Source organism: Megascapheus bottae, chromosome 26, assembly GCF_031878675.1.
Source record: "Megascapheus bottae isolate mThoBot1 chromosome 26, mThoBot2.hap1, whole genome shotgun sequence".
NCBI classification, from domain to species: Eukaryota; Metazoa; Chordata; class Mammalia; order Rodentia; family Geomyidae; genus Megascapheus; species Megascapheus bottae.
This window is the reverse complement of record NC_143534.1, coordinates 21488979-21503458: the sequence shown is the minus strand read 5'-3', so window position 1 is coordinate 21503458 and position 14480 is coordinate 21488979. Positions and strand designations below refer to the sequence as shown.

Below are 14480 nucleotides of genomic sequence, written 5' to 3'. Positions count from 1 at the left end.
AGTAGGCCTGGTGTGGGCCTCCCTGGTTTTCTGACCTGCTGGACTACTGGGATTTGTCCAATCATTTTATATTGTACTATTATCCCATGTTCTGGTGAAATAGAAGTCATGCTCAAATTCCTTTTTGCTTAAGTAAATACTTTGTAAGACCTCATTTAAAAAAATGATTATGATCAGACATCCAATAAAAGGGTAATCTCCATATTAACATAAAATATAGAAACAGAATTAGACTAAAAGCGATTAACTTAACAAGGTGCTGTGACATTTGTAATCCTAAACTACTCAAGAGGCTGAGATCGGATTCAAAACCAGAAAAGGCCAAGCGAAAAAACACAGTCCAAGATACTCTTATCTCCAATTTTTAAAAAAGCCAGACGTGAGGGTGTGGCTCAAGTGGTAGAGCAACAGTCTTGACTGAAAAGGCAAAATGAGAATTTGAATCCCTGAGTTTAAGCTCCAATACCAGCACCAAGAAAACTGTACATCTTAATCTATATATTTAGGGTACTTAATTTCTCACTACATTTTTATTGTTTATTCTCTTAGTATGATCGCTTTTAGAGAAAAAACAGTGACCATTAAAGAAGGGAAAAATCATCTTAGGAATTTACCATGAAATAAAGTAGTTTGGAGACACAATAACGAAGGAAGAAAATTTTTATTTGTTTCACAGCGGGATCCATTTGGGAAAGTAAAAACCACATATGATTTTGTACCAGTTTTCTTTATTTCCATTACAGAAGGTATTGTGTTAGAATCTTAGAAATTTCAAGGACTTGGAAGCAGGAATTGGGTGGAGAAGGAACCGAGGAAGAAAAGGGATGCAACCTTGGATTTATTTTAATCAGTGGTTAAATACCAGAGAGTTCTAGGTCATTTCAGAACATTATTTGAGAAGCTGCTCATAAATTCCTAGCAACAAGGCCACATGAGTCTGGGTGGAAATTTCTGTCCCATATCTCCAACCTTATCTCATCATGTTACTATATCAAAACAAAGAAGAAAGAAGAAGGAAGGAAGGAAGGAAGGAAGGAAGGAAGGAAGGAAGGAAAGGAGGGAGGGAGGGAGGGAGGGAGGAAGGAAGGAAGGAAGGAAGGAAGGAAGGAAGGAAGGAAGGAAGGAAAGAAGGGAGGGAGGGAGGAAGGAAGGAAGGGAGGGAGGGAGGGAGGGAGGGAGGGAGGGAGGGAGGAAGGAAGGAAGGAAGGAAGGAAGGAAGGAAGGAAGGAAGGAAGGAAGGAAAGAAGGGAGGGAGGGAGGGAGGAAGGAAGGGAGGGAGGGAGGGAGGGAGGGAGGGAGGGAGGGAGGGAGGGAGGAAAAGAGGAGGAAGTGGAAGAAGAAGATTTTTATTTTCTTTTAAAGATATTAGTCTGAACTCTGAATTTCTAGTCTCTTAACTATATCACATCCCCTTAGTCAAGTAAAATACTTTTGAACCTAAATTTATTTTCAGCCTTCACAAGGACTTTTTTTTTCAAGGAGTAGTTCTAAAATTGTTAGCAAAGAAAGAAAATAATATATTTGATTTTTTTTAGAGACCTTTTAAAATTTGATCTGGTAGTGGTACTTGAACTCAGTGCCTCAAGCCATTGCTTGGCTTTTAAATGCTCAATGCTGATGTTATACCACTTGAGTCACACCTTTGCTTCCTTCATTAGAATTTGTAATTGTTGGTAAATGGCATTATTACTTAAACAAAGATGTCCAAGTTAGCATATTCTTATATTTTCTAACATAGCCAATTTTATAATTGTTTTAAGTAAATAATTTGTGTGTGTGTGTGTGTGTGTGTGTGTGTGTGTGTGTGTGTGTGTGTGTTGGTACTGGAGCTTGAACTCAGGTCCTCCTGGGTGCTGTCCCTGAGTTATTTTTACTCAAGGATTTCCCTCTACCATTTGAGCCATGGCTCCACTTCTGGCTTTTTGCTGGTTAATTGGAAAAAATAATCTCATGGATTTTCCTGCTGCCCTGGCTGGTTTCACAATTCTCACATCTCAGCCTCCTCACTAGCTAGGACTGCAAGTGTGAGACACCAACCCCTGGTTCAGGTTGATATTTTTACTTTATTTTTTTGCCAGTCATGGGACTTGAACTCAGGGCCTGAGCATTGTCCTTGGACTTTTCTCAAGGCTAGACCTCTACCACTTGAGCCACAGTACCACTTTCAGCTTTTCTTTATGTATGTGGTACTAAGGAATGCTAGGCAAACACTCTCCACTAGACCAAACTCCCAGCCCCTGGGGTTGATACTTTTCAAATAAGCTATTATGCTTGGACTCCTAGTGTTAATCTCTGAACTCTATCTTATTTCTACTGAGATAGCTGTAATCTCCGTGTGTTTGATTTGGGCAGTTTTTACAGGAGGCTGCTGATGTGTTAGAAGGATCTATACATGGACAGAAGATATACAGTCATATTCATACTTAGGACTATTTAGTGAGCTCTCTGATCCCTGCAAGACTAACCATGTGCAGCTGTGATGAGGTTAAATAACAAACATGTGTAAACTACTTGGCTTGAAGTAAGGGTTCTCTAATGGTACTTCACAAATTGGACCTAGGAAAAGTTATAGCATGCAGAGTATGTACTAAAACAATCGTATTATACATGTTCTCGGATATTAGCAACAGAGCATTTTCTTCTTTTTGAGAGTCCTTAATTAATGAAAGATTAATGATAGAATAGGACTTTCAAATCAGGTCCCTGAGAGCAGGGGCTTCGAGATTTTAAAACAAAATGAGGGGCCGGGAGTTTGGCCTAGTGGTTAAAGTGCTTGCCTAGCATGCATGAAGACCCGGGTTCGATTCCTCGGTACCACATATATAGAAAAAAGCCGGAAGTGGTGCTGAGGCTCAAGTGGTAGAGCTCTAGCCTTGAGAAAGTCCAAGGACAGTGCTCAGGCCCTGAGCTCAAGCCCAGGACTGGCAAATAAATAAATAAAACAAAATGAAATTAAAAACTCCTATGAGATCATGTCACACAGCTTCCACAATTTCCAGGACTGAATCTTATACTTTTTCTGTCTTTTTTTTTTCTCTTAAGGCTAACACTCTACCCCAGAGCCACAGCTCCACTTCCATCATTCGGGGGGAATGATTAATTGGAGATAAGAATATCACAGTTTCCTGCCCTGGCTGGCTTTGAACTGTGAGCCCAGATCTCAGCCTCCTGAGTAGCTGGCCTTACAAATGTGAGCCACTGGCTTAAACCTTAATTTTCAGTCCAAAATTACTTTTTAGAAATATAGCAATCTGGCTTGATGTGGTAGGTCAACGCTATAAATCTGGCTTCTTGGGAAGCTGAGATCAGAGAGCTGCAGTTCAAGAGCAGCCCAAACAGAAATGTTTATGAGATTCCAACTCCACCAGTAGCTAAGCATGGTGGCTCATGTTCTATCCCAGTTCTAGGACGAGCACAAGGTCTGAGTGCGGTGGTGTGTGTCTGCCATCTCCCAGCAACATGAGGAAGCACTTGAGCCTAAAAACAAGATTCTACTTCTAATAACTAACACAGAAAGGAGCTGGAGGCATGACTCAAGTGATAGAATACATGAGTTCAATCCCAACTAGCACACTTTATGCCTGTAAAACTAAAAGAATAGAGCAAGCTGGAAAGCCAGAGTATGCAATCATGAACCACTGTAAAGAGCTATGCAGAAAGCAAGGGATGAGAAGCAATCTTCTCCATACATGAGCGACAAAAGGAACGTTTTCATTGTTCTGACAAAGTGGGTTTCAGGTTTTTTTGACAAAGGCATAAAATAATGAACATAAACTTGGCAAATTCTGCTTTATGTATGAAAACATACCCTGGACTCTGAGCTCTTGGCTTCATTAACCAGAAATCTGTTATCTGGAGCTACAGATTCTCGTTATAATTCGCAAAGACTGCTTTAAACACTGAAACTCCAGAGCTGCTTCATTAGTCACCAAGGCAAGGTTAAGTTAGGCTCATTCACCAGCTCCATCAAACACAAACATTATTCTCTTAGCCTTTGAAAACTGGTTAACTGGATATTTGATTTTCTAGTGTATCTCAATTTCCCCATGAACACTGAGCTCAGAAATCTTACTGTGAAATTATATCAATAGGAATACTACTTTAGTCTGCTAGCACAGAGCCCATTTCTGCCTTCCATCCAGGATTTAGGCATTTCAAACAATTATCAGTTCAATTTGAGGCAAATAAGTAACAAATAATTTTTTTTAACATAAGGATGTTCCATGCAGCATACTAAAAAGATTCATTGCTTTCCTGAAATTGTAGTTTAGCTAAGAATCCTGGTTATTATTTTGTTGGTTGGTTGGTTGATTGGTTGATTTGCTCAGTCAGGGCCTACTGTAGAAGAAATTAGCATCTTTTCCAAATCCTGTACTAGTGTTACCATGTTTCCCTTCAGTCAAAAAAGAACAGAGTTATGTGGTTTTTAGTCAAAGACAAATCAAAGCACCTCTTTGTTTATTCTTGTTGCGGGGAGATCCAGGAAGGACAGTCTAATTCTAGCCTGTGGCTACTCTAGGTAGCAGTTTGGTATCACTAGGTTTGTGGAAATGTAAACTGAGCCTAACACATTCTGCATTAGAGAATGGCCATTAACCTGGTGAAGGTTCTGTTCTCCTTACATTATTCCAGTTAATTACATTTTCCTCCAAATAGTAACATCTGGTCCTCATTACCAGCTAAGCATTGCCTTTATAAAAACTGGTTTTGAATCAAGCCAGGTATGAAAGACCACAGTGACCAAAAAAAAAAAAAAAACCAACCAAAAAAAATAGTTACTTCTATTTTTAACACTATAGTTTCACAGTCCTTCAGCAAAAATAGTTTTAATAAATCTTTTCTAAATCCCTATTGAATTTATTCTTTGTTACCATATTCTTGCTCCAGCTAAGAGCAAATATATGATTGAATTACAGGAAAATCCACTTGAGAAAATGTCAGCTGCCTTTTATTGAATTAATAAGTTCACTCATTAACAAATATTTGTTAAAGATGACAATGCATAAAACAGGTCGCAAGGAGTCATAAGTCAAAACATGACTTGTTTCCTGCTCTCAAAGAAATTAAAATCCAGGAGGACAAAGAGCAGCAATTTGAAGAACCGAATGACCATCATTGTGTAAAAAATGCAGAGAGAAGCCAGATATCAGTGGCTCACACTCATAATCTTAGCTACTCAGGAGCTTGAGATCTGAGGATTGCAGTTTAAAGCTAACCAGGAAGGAAAGTGTATGAGGCTTGTATCTTTAATTAGACACCAAAAAACTGACAATGATGCTGTGGCTCAAGTGGTAGTATACTAGTCTTGAGCAAAAATGCTCAAGGACAGGATCCAGGCCCTAAGTTCAAGTCCTAGTACTGGTAATAATAATAATAATAATAATAATAATAATAATAACAGAAGAAGAAAAAAGGAAGAGAGAAAGAAAGAGATAAAGAGAAAGAAAGAGAAGGAAGGAAAGAGAGAGAGAGAGAGAGAGAGAGAGGCAGATAGAGTACTGCAAAGCATCCCAAATATGAAAAAATACAGAATGAATAAACTGTATAAATGAAACTTTGAAAATGAGTAAAGCCAGGAGCTAACAGTTCACACCTGTAACTCTAGCTACTTAGAAGGCTGAGATCTGAGGGTTATGGTTCAAAGACAGCGTAGGGAGGAAAGTCTCTGAGACTATTATCTCCAATTAACTGCCTCCACATCCACCACCAAAACCAAAAAAGAAACCAGAAGTGGAGCTGTGAGTCTTGAGTGAAACAGCCAAGCAAGAGTATGAGGTACTGAGTTCAAGCCCCCGTACCAGCACCATGCATGCATACATACATACATACAGACATACATGTGTGTGCACACTTCTCTCATTTCCCATTGTCCTTCCAAACAATTTCAACAGCTTTCACTATGGAGTTTTCATGCACGTGTTTTCAAGTACTACATATATACTTCCTTCACTCTTCATTTCTCTTCCTCCCATTGGAAACTAAGAACTTCTTCAGGACAGTTTTCTGTCTTTTTTTTTTTTTTGCCAGTCCTGGTGCTTGAACTCAGGGCCTGGGCACTGTCCTTGAGCTTTCTCAAGGCTAGCACTCTACCACTTGAGCCACAGCACCACTTCCAGCTTTTTCTGCATATGTGGTACTGAGGGATCGAACCCAGGGCTTTTGTGCATGCTACTCTACTACTAAGCCACGCTCCCAGCAAGTTGTCTGTCCTTTACCCAAGCATAACCTGCATACAGGGAGCCTCAATGGTTTGATGCTTCCAAATGGGTAGAAGGGAGTGTGCTCTTAGTTTAGATCTTCCTTGCTGAGATATTAATATGGGAAAGGGAGATTCTAAAAGAACAAAAGCATGGTGTAAGAGAAAGAACACTCTGGTTTAAGGTAAAATAATCAAGAGGCAGATCCTTTTCTGTGAATGGGTATGGGATGTTTATTTTAGTCAGTTGTATTTTCTCTTTAACCATTGCATCTTCCACAATGTAATGTTCCCTTTTCTGGATCATTCTACCTCCTAGATTACCCATGCTCTGGAATGCTGGGCATGGTGTCTGGACTTATCTCTGACTCCCAGATTACAGCTTCCAACCAAGGGAACAGAAACTGGGTGCCAGAAAACACCCGCCTGGTAACCAGTCGCTCGGGCTGGGAACTGCCATCAGCATCCCATCAGTATGTCAATGAGTGGCTGCAAGTCGACCTGGGAGAGGAGAAGATTGTGAGAGGCATCATCATCCAGGGTGGGAAGCACCGAGAGAACAAAGTCTTCATGAGGAAGTTCAAGGTCGGCTACAGCCTCAATGGTTCAGACTGGAATATGATTATGGATGATGGCAGACGGAAGGCTAAGGTAAGGCCCTGAGCACGGGAGCAAACCCAGGCTCAAGTCTTTCGCATACCTTGGGCTAAAGTCAAGGCCTTGGAGCATGTCTCTAAGGAGGTACTGAGTCTGCTTGTGTCCGCAGCACCTCTGTTCCCAGGGCTAGCAGATCTTTGGTATGGATAACGATGTCTGTGAAGTTAATATGACAAAGAACAGCTTTGCTGGACCCCGTTGCTTTCCCTGGAGGAATGGGCCTACAGTCCAACCCCTCTGCCACGAGACCCCTGCAGGGAGAATGGACTTTAATCAGAAGAGAGCAACCTATGTGACCCATCTGTCCACTGTCCTTTCTCTCATCTACCTGGTTTAAATGTTTTATTTCTTACATAATTTTTGCTGTGAACTCAGGGTCTTGAGTACTTAGCGAGCACTCTACCACTGAATTAAACATGGTTTTTAAATTTGTAGTTGTGCTGGAAAGCCAGGCAAAGGTGCCTTAAGCTGTAGTGGTAGTGTTTAGGAAGCTAAGGTTCCCAGCCAGCCTAGAAGAAAAGTCAGTGAGACTCCCAATTAGCCAGCAGAAAGCCAGGCATGGAACTATAGCTCATGTGGCAAGGAGAGTGCAAGGCCCTACATTCATGCCCCGGCACCTGCCCCCCAACCTTATTTTACTCTTTGTAGGTTATGGGGCTTGAATTCTGGGCTTGGGTGTTGTCCCTGAGCTCTTCAGCTGACGGCTGCCTACCACCCTATCCCTAGAGCCACAGCACCACTTCCAGTTTTCTAGTGATTTAACTGGAGGTAAGAGTCTCACGGTGTGTAGTGCCTGGGCTAGCTTTGAATTGTAATCCTCAAATCTCAATCTCCTGAGTAGCTAAGATTACAGGCATGAGCCATCGCGCCTGCCCCTCCTCTGTCTTTCTCTCTCTCTCTCACACACACATACACACACGCAATTGTGATGGAATACACTTAGTGTAAAATTTGTCATCTCAACCTTTCTAAGCGTTCAGAGCAGAATGATCAAGTGTATTCAGATGGCTGTGCAGAATGTCTCCGGAGATTTCTCATGCTGTGCAGCTGAAATCTGTAGCCATTCAGTCACAATCGCTCATTTCTCCCTTATAACCCCAAAAGCCACCATTCCCTTCACGTTCCTCTAGATAAACTTCACTCCTCTAAAGCCTCACGAGAGCTACATAGTATTTATGTCTAGTGGAAAAGCATACTATCTACCCTCAAGACCCATTCATGATGTAACAGTATCTGAACTCCCTTCTTTTGGAAGGCTGAATGTTCATTATGTCGACACCATATGCTCTTTATCCGGTCATCACATTTGAATTGTTCCTGTCTTTTAGCTTTTGTAAATAATGCTCGTATATATGTGTGTTTAATGTATTTAGAACTTTCAAAGTCAGTTCTTGATCACCCAGTTCTTGATAAAAGAAGGGAATTTCAATATACAATGATTCCAGCATTCACGAAAACATAAGGTATAATTTTTTAACCCAACAGATAGGCATTAGGAATTATTTCACTTAGGCTGCTATATTTATTTATTTTTCTTGAGCTACAGAGGCATTATGGGTGGCCTGGAAGTGGGTTTAGGACTAGAGTAAGGGGTCCTCCACCTGGAAAATCAGCAGTTTTTGGTCTCTTCACAATGTGGAAATGGCATCTGGCAGGTGGTACTTGGCCACCAATACCATTGGCCTTGGTGACCCAGCCTCGCCATCCTGCTTTGCTCAGAACCTCCCCTTCCTGTGAAGTAGTTCATAGTTTAGTGGTGGGGATATTTTTCTTCTACCAACCCAAGCACATGTGGGAGTGTTGGGTGGTTGGGGCTGAGGTACTTCAGGCAAACACAGTCCAGATACTGCTTGCTGCCAGTGCACCCTCTTCCACATCTGAGTGCTCTGGAGAGACCATTGTGCTTCCACAGATCGCATGTTGGTCCCTGAACAGCTGGCCACCAGAAGAGCCTAGGGAAGGAGAAATGTAAGAATTTCTTGCTGTGTTAATGTGTGGCTTCCAAAACATTTCTAGTGTTACATTGCTAATGTGCATCAACTTTCTTCTACACATTTCACACACTAATCCACATCTTGTCCACCACTCTTGACCTGGCATAACAAACCATCGGTTTTTCTAGATACTCAGGAGGATGGGACCTGAGGATTGTACTTCAAAATCCACCTGGGCAGGAAAGTTCTTGAGACCAAAAAGGCAGAAATGGAAGTGTGGCTCGTGTGGTAGAGTACCAGCCTCAAGTTTCAAGGTTAAGGGACTGTCCTCAGGCTCTAACTTCAATCCTCAGTACCAGCACACACACAAACAACAGGAACCTGGAACTTCATAGATGCCTATGTTTTCTGCAGGGTGCAAGCAAGTACTATGACTTCATGTATCAAAGGATGCAGATAAGTTACAAATCTTTAGCTTCCTGAATCTGCCGATGACAGGGTGTTCTGAGGTGACGTGTTCTTAAATGTGAGGATTCTAAGAAAGAAGACAAACTTCCATTTGATTTTTTTTTTTGACAGTTCAGGGCCTGAGCACTGTCCTTGGGCTTTCTCAAGATTAGAGCTCTACCACTTGAGCCACAGCACCACTTGCAGCTTTTTTCTATGTATATAATACCAAGGAATTGAACCCGGGTCTTCCATGCATGCTAGGCAAGCACTCTACCACGAGGAAATTCCTGGCCAGCCATTTGCTCCGCCCCCGCCCCCTATTTTTAGTACTAGCATTTGAACTCAGGGCCTGGAAGTCAACCAGTCCTTTACCACTTGAACTAACCTCCAGCCCAGCTATTTTTGCTAGTTATCTTGGAGATGGAGTCTTCCAGCTTTTTGTTTTTAAACCCGGGCTAGTTTTGGACTAGGATCCTCTAAATCTCAGACTCCTGAGTAGCTAATGTTACAGGTGTATGTGTTACCTTAGCTGCCACATGTGTTTGATAGAATAAATCAAAGACTTCCCCTCCTTGTTATCTAGCTTGCATTTGCAGCTGAATCTGAAGCCATTATTCCATCACTGCAAAGTGGGTATAGAATTTCACAAGACCCAGGACACATGTTTTAACTTTAACAAAATCCTCAACTGCAGACTGATTGAATATGTTGGATTTTAGTCCTAAAATACCTCTCATAACTCCCTATGATATTTAAAACCATGAAAGTTTCTAATTTATTTGTGTAGGGCTTAACCTTGATTCCTAACACACCTTCCCCTTGAAATAAAGTCTCTAAGGAAACTGGTTTGATGGGTTAAGATCCTCTCTGCCCTTTCCTTCCCTGTTCTAAACATCCTTGGAGAGCAGGGCCTGACAGAGTCTGGATTAGTGGACTTTTCTGGAATGGATGAGGTGGAGAGGGGAGGTGGGAGTTTTCACCGTCTACAGTATAAGCCATAGAATACAGTGATTGGTTCCCGCAATTTGTTTCTGCAGTTGAAGCTAGCAGGTTCATGTGAGTTAGACCGCTGTTATCCCCAAATTACCACACACATTTTTAATATATTCACACTGAGTTAGGTGTCTGTTCCCATTAAAATTGAGAGAGGATATTTGGGTGCCATCAATATCTGAGCTTTGTTCCTTCATCTTCAGAGCTTTGCTGATGTGGACAGAGCTATGTTCTGATAGTTTCATTATAGTTAACAACATACTGACAACTGCTTAATTGGGCCCAACAATAAGGTATATCAAATTCTCAATTGCTGGCAGCAACTGCAATTCTATCCACAGTTGTAAGATCCTGATAATGAATTTACTCTTTAAAAAGGGAAATTAATTGTAAGAGGCAGCTGCATGTGAGCATTTTCAGATTCCTAGTAGATTTTCTGAGTTGAAAAAGGCCAATTCATTTACTTTTAAAACTCAGAAAACCCCTGGTTATATTCTCTCCTGTTGAATCTGTCTGTCTCTACCTGCATGCTTCCTCTGTCGGACATCCAGTGATGAAAGACCAACTCTTTGGCTGTTTAGGGTATCCTTGGCAAAGCCTGATTTCTACTTATGACTAACAATATATAGGGCTGACCAGATACTCCCTCTTACCTGCCAATGGTAGTACCCCATGGGCAACCAATTAAAGACAAATTCATGAAACCAAATGTGATTTTTTTTTGCACCTAAAGAGTGCTCACCTAGTGAAAGGAAGAATATAGAATCTGTGCTTATAGGAGTAGATCTGTATTTTCAAATATATGTAAAATCAAGGCATTTAATCACTTGAGCTTATGAATGAGGTCAAGTCCAGCCTGGGCAACCTAGAGAGACTCAACCTCTCAAAAACAGTAAAATAAATAAAAAAGTAGACTAAATAATTTCGAAAAGTAGAGACATGGTGTCATTAAGACATCAGTAAAGTCCACCTAAGTTTGAATTTTGGTTCTGCTTCTTGCCATTTCAATGGCCACAAGCAAATTTTTTGGCTACTCTGTGCCTCAGTCACTTTATATATAAAATAAAGATAATAATAAAATATTCTACATAAGTTGTTTCGAGGACAAATGAATTCACATATTTTTTTGCCAGTCCTGGGGCTTGAACTCCGGGCCTGAGTTCTCAAGGCTAGAGCTCTACCACTTGAGCCACAGTACTTTTTCTATGTATATGTGGTAAGGAGGAATCAAAATCCGGGTCTCTATGCATGCTAGGCAAGCACTCTACCACTAGGCCAAACTTCCAGCCCCTGAATTCACATATTTTAAATACTTAGAGCAACACATTACACTAATAAAAGGAAAATCCCAATGATAAACTAATTTTAATTGTTTTAATCATCCTCTCCTTTTTCCACTCTCAATGGAATTAAGTGATGATGGGAAAACAGACTAGACTGAGGACTAGACATTTCTTGAAAAAGAAAATATACTCTAGTCATCACTTCATTTCTTATGATTCTTATGAGAAGGTTTTGACTTTGCTGTTCGTGTATCAAGGGAAATAAAGTAACTCGGCAGGCATACTAGTAGTGGATAGCCAAGTTTCTGAATAAGATCATAGTACCTACAGGTCAGTGATGTATTCAAAAGAGATGCCAAGACACACAGCCAATATTCAATGTCCTTTGTAGTTAGGACCTTTGATAATTTCCTGACACTGGAGGTTTGGTTTGGTTTTTTAACTACGAACAATTCCAACTGCAATACAAGTTAATAGATATTTCAATAAGTAGGAATGGGCCAAATTCATGAAATACAGATTTACTATGTCTAACTTGGGGGTAGCGGGGAGGCAGATTGCTTGCCTAGCATGCAGGAGGCTCTTGGGGTCATATCCAAACTTTATTTTAAAAAGTTATTATCTTTTTCTTTGGGGATTTAATACTATTCTTTGACAAAACTACAGCCCTAGCACTTTAGAGAAGGTAACCTGACTATTTATTGAGAATGTGGTATCTATTATAAGCTCTAGAAAATGGCAGCTCTTTTCCTGTAACTCAAAGAAGTGATAACAGTGTCACTTCTACAAAGCTTATCAATGCTGAATCTCTCCCAGGAATCTCCACAATCAAGGAGGCCTAAGACACTGCCACAGTAAATGACCTTGGAGGACAATATATCACCATCTCCCCCATGCAGGCTTAGTACAGGCTATGGCTTGCTTTTCTCAGGCTCCACTCACCTTTGTTAACCACTAAGTTATCAACACTCTTTGCTTTAGGAGAAAGTTATAAGAACTAATAGATCCACAGATAGGCACTTTACTGCCATGCAATACCCTTGCATAGGTAATGACTGATAGAGTTTTTCTTCTCTTGTTCATTTTCAATGTGTATATAGGTCAATTATTGAACCCTTAGGATGTAGAGAAAAGGGTTTTGACTCACTTTCACAGGGGAGACATAATCACTAAAAGGGAAGTTGGGTTTGTTTGACTGGGTTATAGTTTGCCTGAATAACTGGGATTGTTTCTGCTTCACAGAGTTTTGAAGGAAACATCAACTATGACACACCCGAGCTCCGAACATTCCCTCCTCTCTCCACACGATTCATCAGGATCTACCCAGAGAGAGCGACGCAGGGTGGACTTGGGCTTAGAATGGAATTGCTGGGCTGTGAAGTGGAAGGTAATTACAATTTCTGGGTCTCTTCCTTTCGTATTTCCAGTTTCATGCATTTATGCCTCTGATGATGCTATTGCAAATTGCTACCTTTTCCCATTGGTGAGCCTGCATGTCTGAGCCTGCCAGTCAGCAAGGCAGATAGTACCAAACCATACCTGTACAACTCTTACTATTGACATCACTCTCTTCAGAGTCACTAAGGTTGCCTCTTTTTATATTTTTCATAATAACTTAGTGAGGTGCAGTGGACATAACACAAAATTTGCCGTTCTGTTTATTCTATTCTATCCTATCCTAGTTTATTCTTCTCTATGGGGATCTTACTATGTTGGTTAGGCTGCCTTTGAACTGGCCATTCTCTAACCTCAGTCTCCTAAGTCCTGGGAGTCAAGGCACTTCATAGTGCCTGCCTTCAAAATTTGACATTTTAAGAAGCCTGACACACCTATAATCCCAGTTACTCCTGAGCTTGAGTAGTAAGAGAGAAGTTCAAAGCTGGCCCTAGCCAAAGCTCAAGACCCCCATCTACAAACAAAAGGACTGTGTCATGGCAGAAGTGACATAGCTAAGTGCAAAGCTCTGAATTCAGTCCTCAGTAAGACCTCCTCCAGCTCCCCCCCCCCAAAATCACCACTTTTTTAAAGTGAACAAGTCAGTTGTATTTAGTGCATTGACATTTTAATTGTACTACAACCACTTCTTTCATTTCCACTGCTGCAAAGGAAAACCCTCTATTGATTACACAGTCTTTCTTTCATATCCCTTTCCCCAGCCCCAGGCAGCCACCAATTCCTTTGACATTTTAGGTACTGTTTAGAGTTCTTGTCAGATCCAAGTTTCCATCCATGATGCTGACTCTCAGTGCACACTAGCAGGAAGCAGCGTTTGACAGAATAAGATAGCAAGATATCTGGGGTGGATATCTTAGCCTGCTTCAAATAAACAAAGCTTTGCATGGGTTTATGTGTGTGCAAGTATGGTGAAGTCTGTTTAAGGAAGTTATCCCAATGGCTCAGATTATCATATGAAGGTCATATCAAGGACAAACGCGGTACATATGCTGACCTCAGGCCTGCACTCTCTTTCAACATAGAATGAGTGAGATGAATGTTTTGACTTGGTTATTGTACTCTTTACTGCTTTATGTATTAGAATCTCCATCTGCCTTCGATTTGAGCATAAACCTTACACCAGCCTTTTGTCCCTGTAGAAGTCTTTCTTCAGGTTAGCTGGAAGAATGGCTATTGTTGGTACCCAGATGTTAATCAACTGAACATATGTTCATAGTTGTTTCGAAGAATGCTTCTTAATATCACCTTCCTTGGATTTCAAACTTATTTGTGTTTGGAGTTACACAAACATAATTACATTCCTAAGCACATTAAATTCCACAAGACTTTTTTTCTCATGTACACACACTTTTCAGCTATCACTCACCACACTAGTGAATAATTCATAGCTATCTTGCCATCTAAAAACCCAGGTCATTATCTCCCATGCTTGTCTGGATAGTAGTCTCTGATCCAGTCTCTATCAAATACAGACTACAAGTTACTATGTGACAGAGCCTGGCCTAGAAAGGA

General features: G+C 40.9%; 1 protein-coding gene across 6 annotated transcripts in view; it reads left to right on the top strand.

Moving 5' to 3' along the window:
- The window catches only part of Nrp1 (neuropilin 1), a 148569-nt gene that overhangs the window by 108443 nt on the left and 25646 nt on the right, over nt 1-14480 (top strand). For all 6 annotated transcript variants that reach the window (XM_090319115.1, XM_090319114.1, XM_090319113.1 and 3 more), the window contains 2 exons: nt 6516-6847; nt 12756-12900. In XM_090319115.1, the coding sequence (XP_090175241.1) occupies nt 6516-6847; nt 12756-12900 (477 nt within the window). The remainder of the gene's footprint in view (nt 1-6515; nt 6848-12755; nt 12901-14480) is intronic.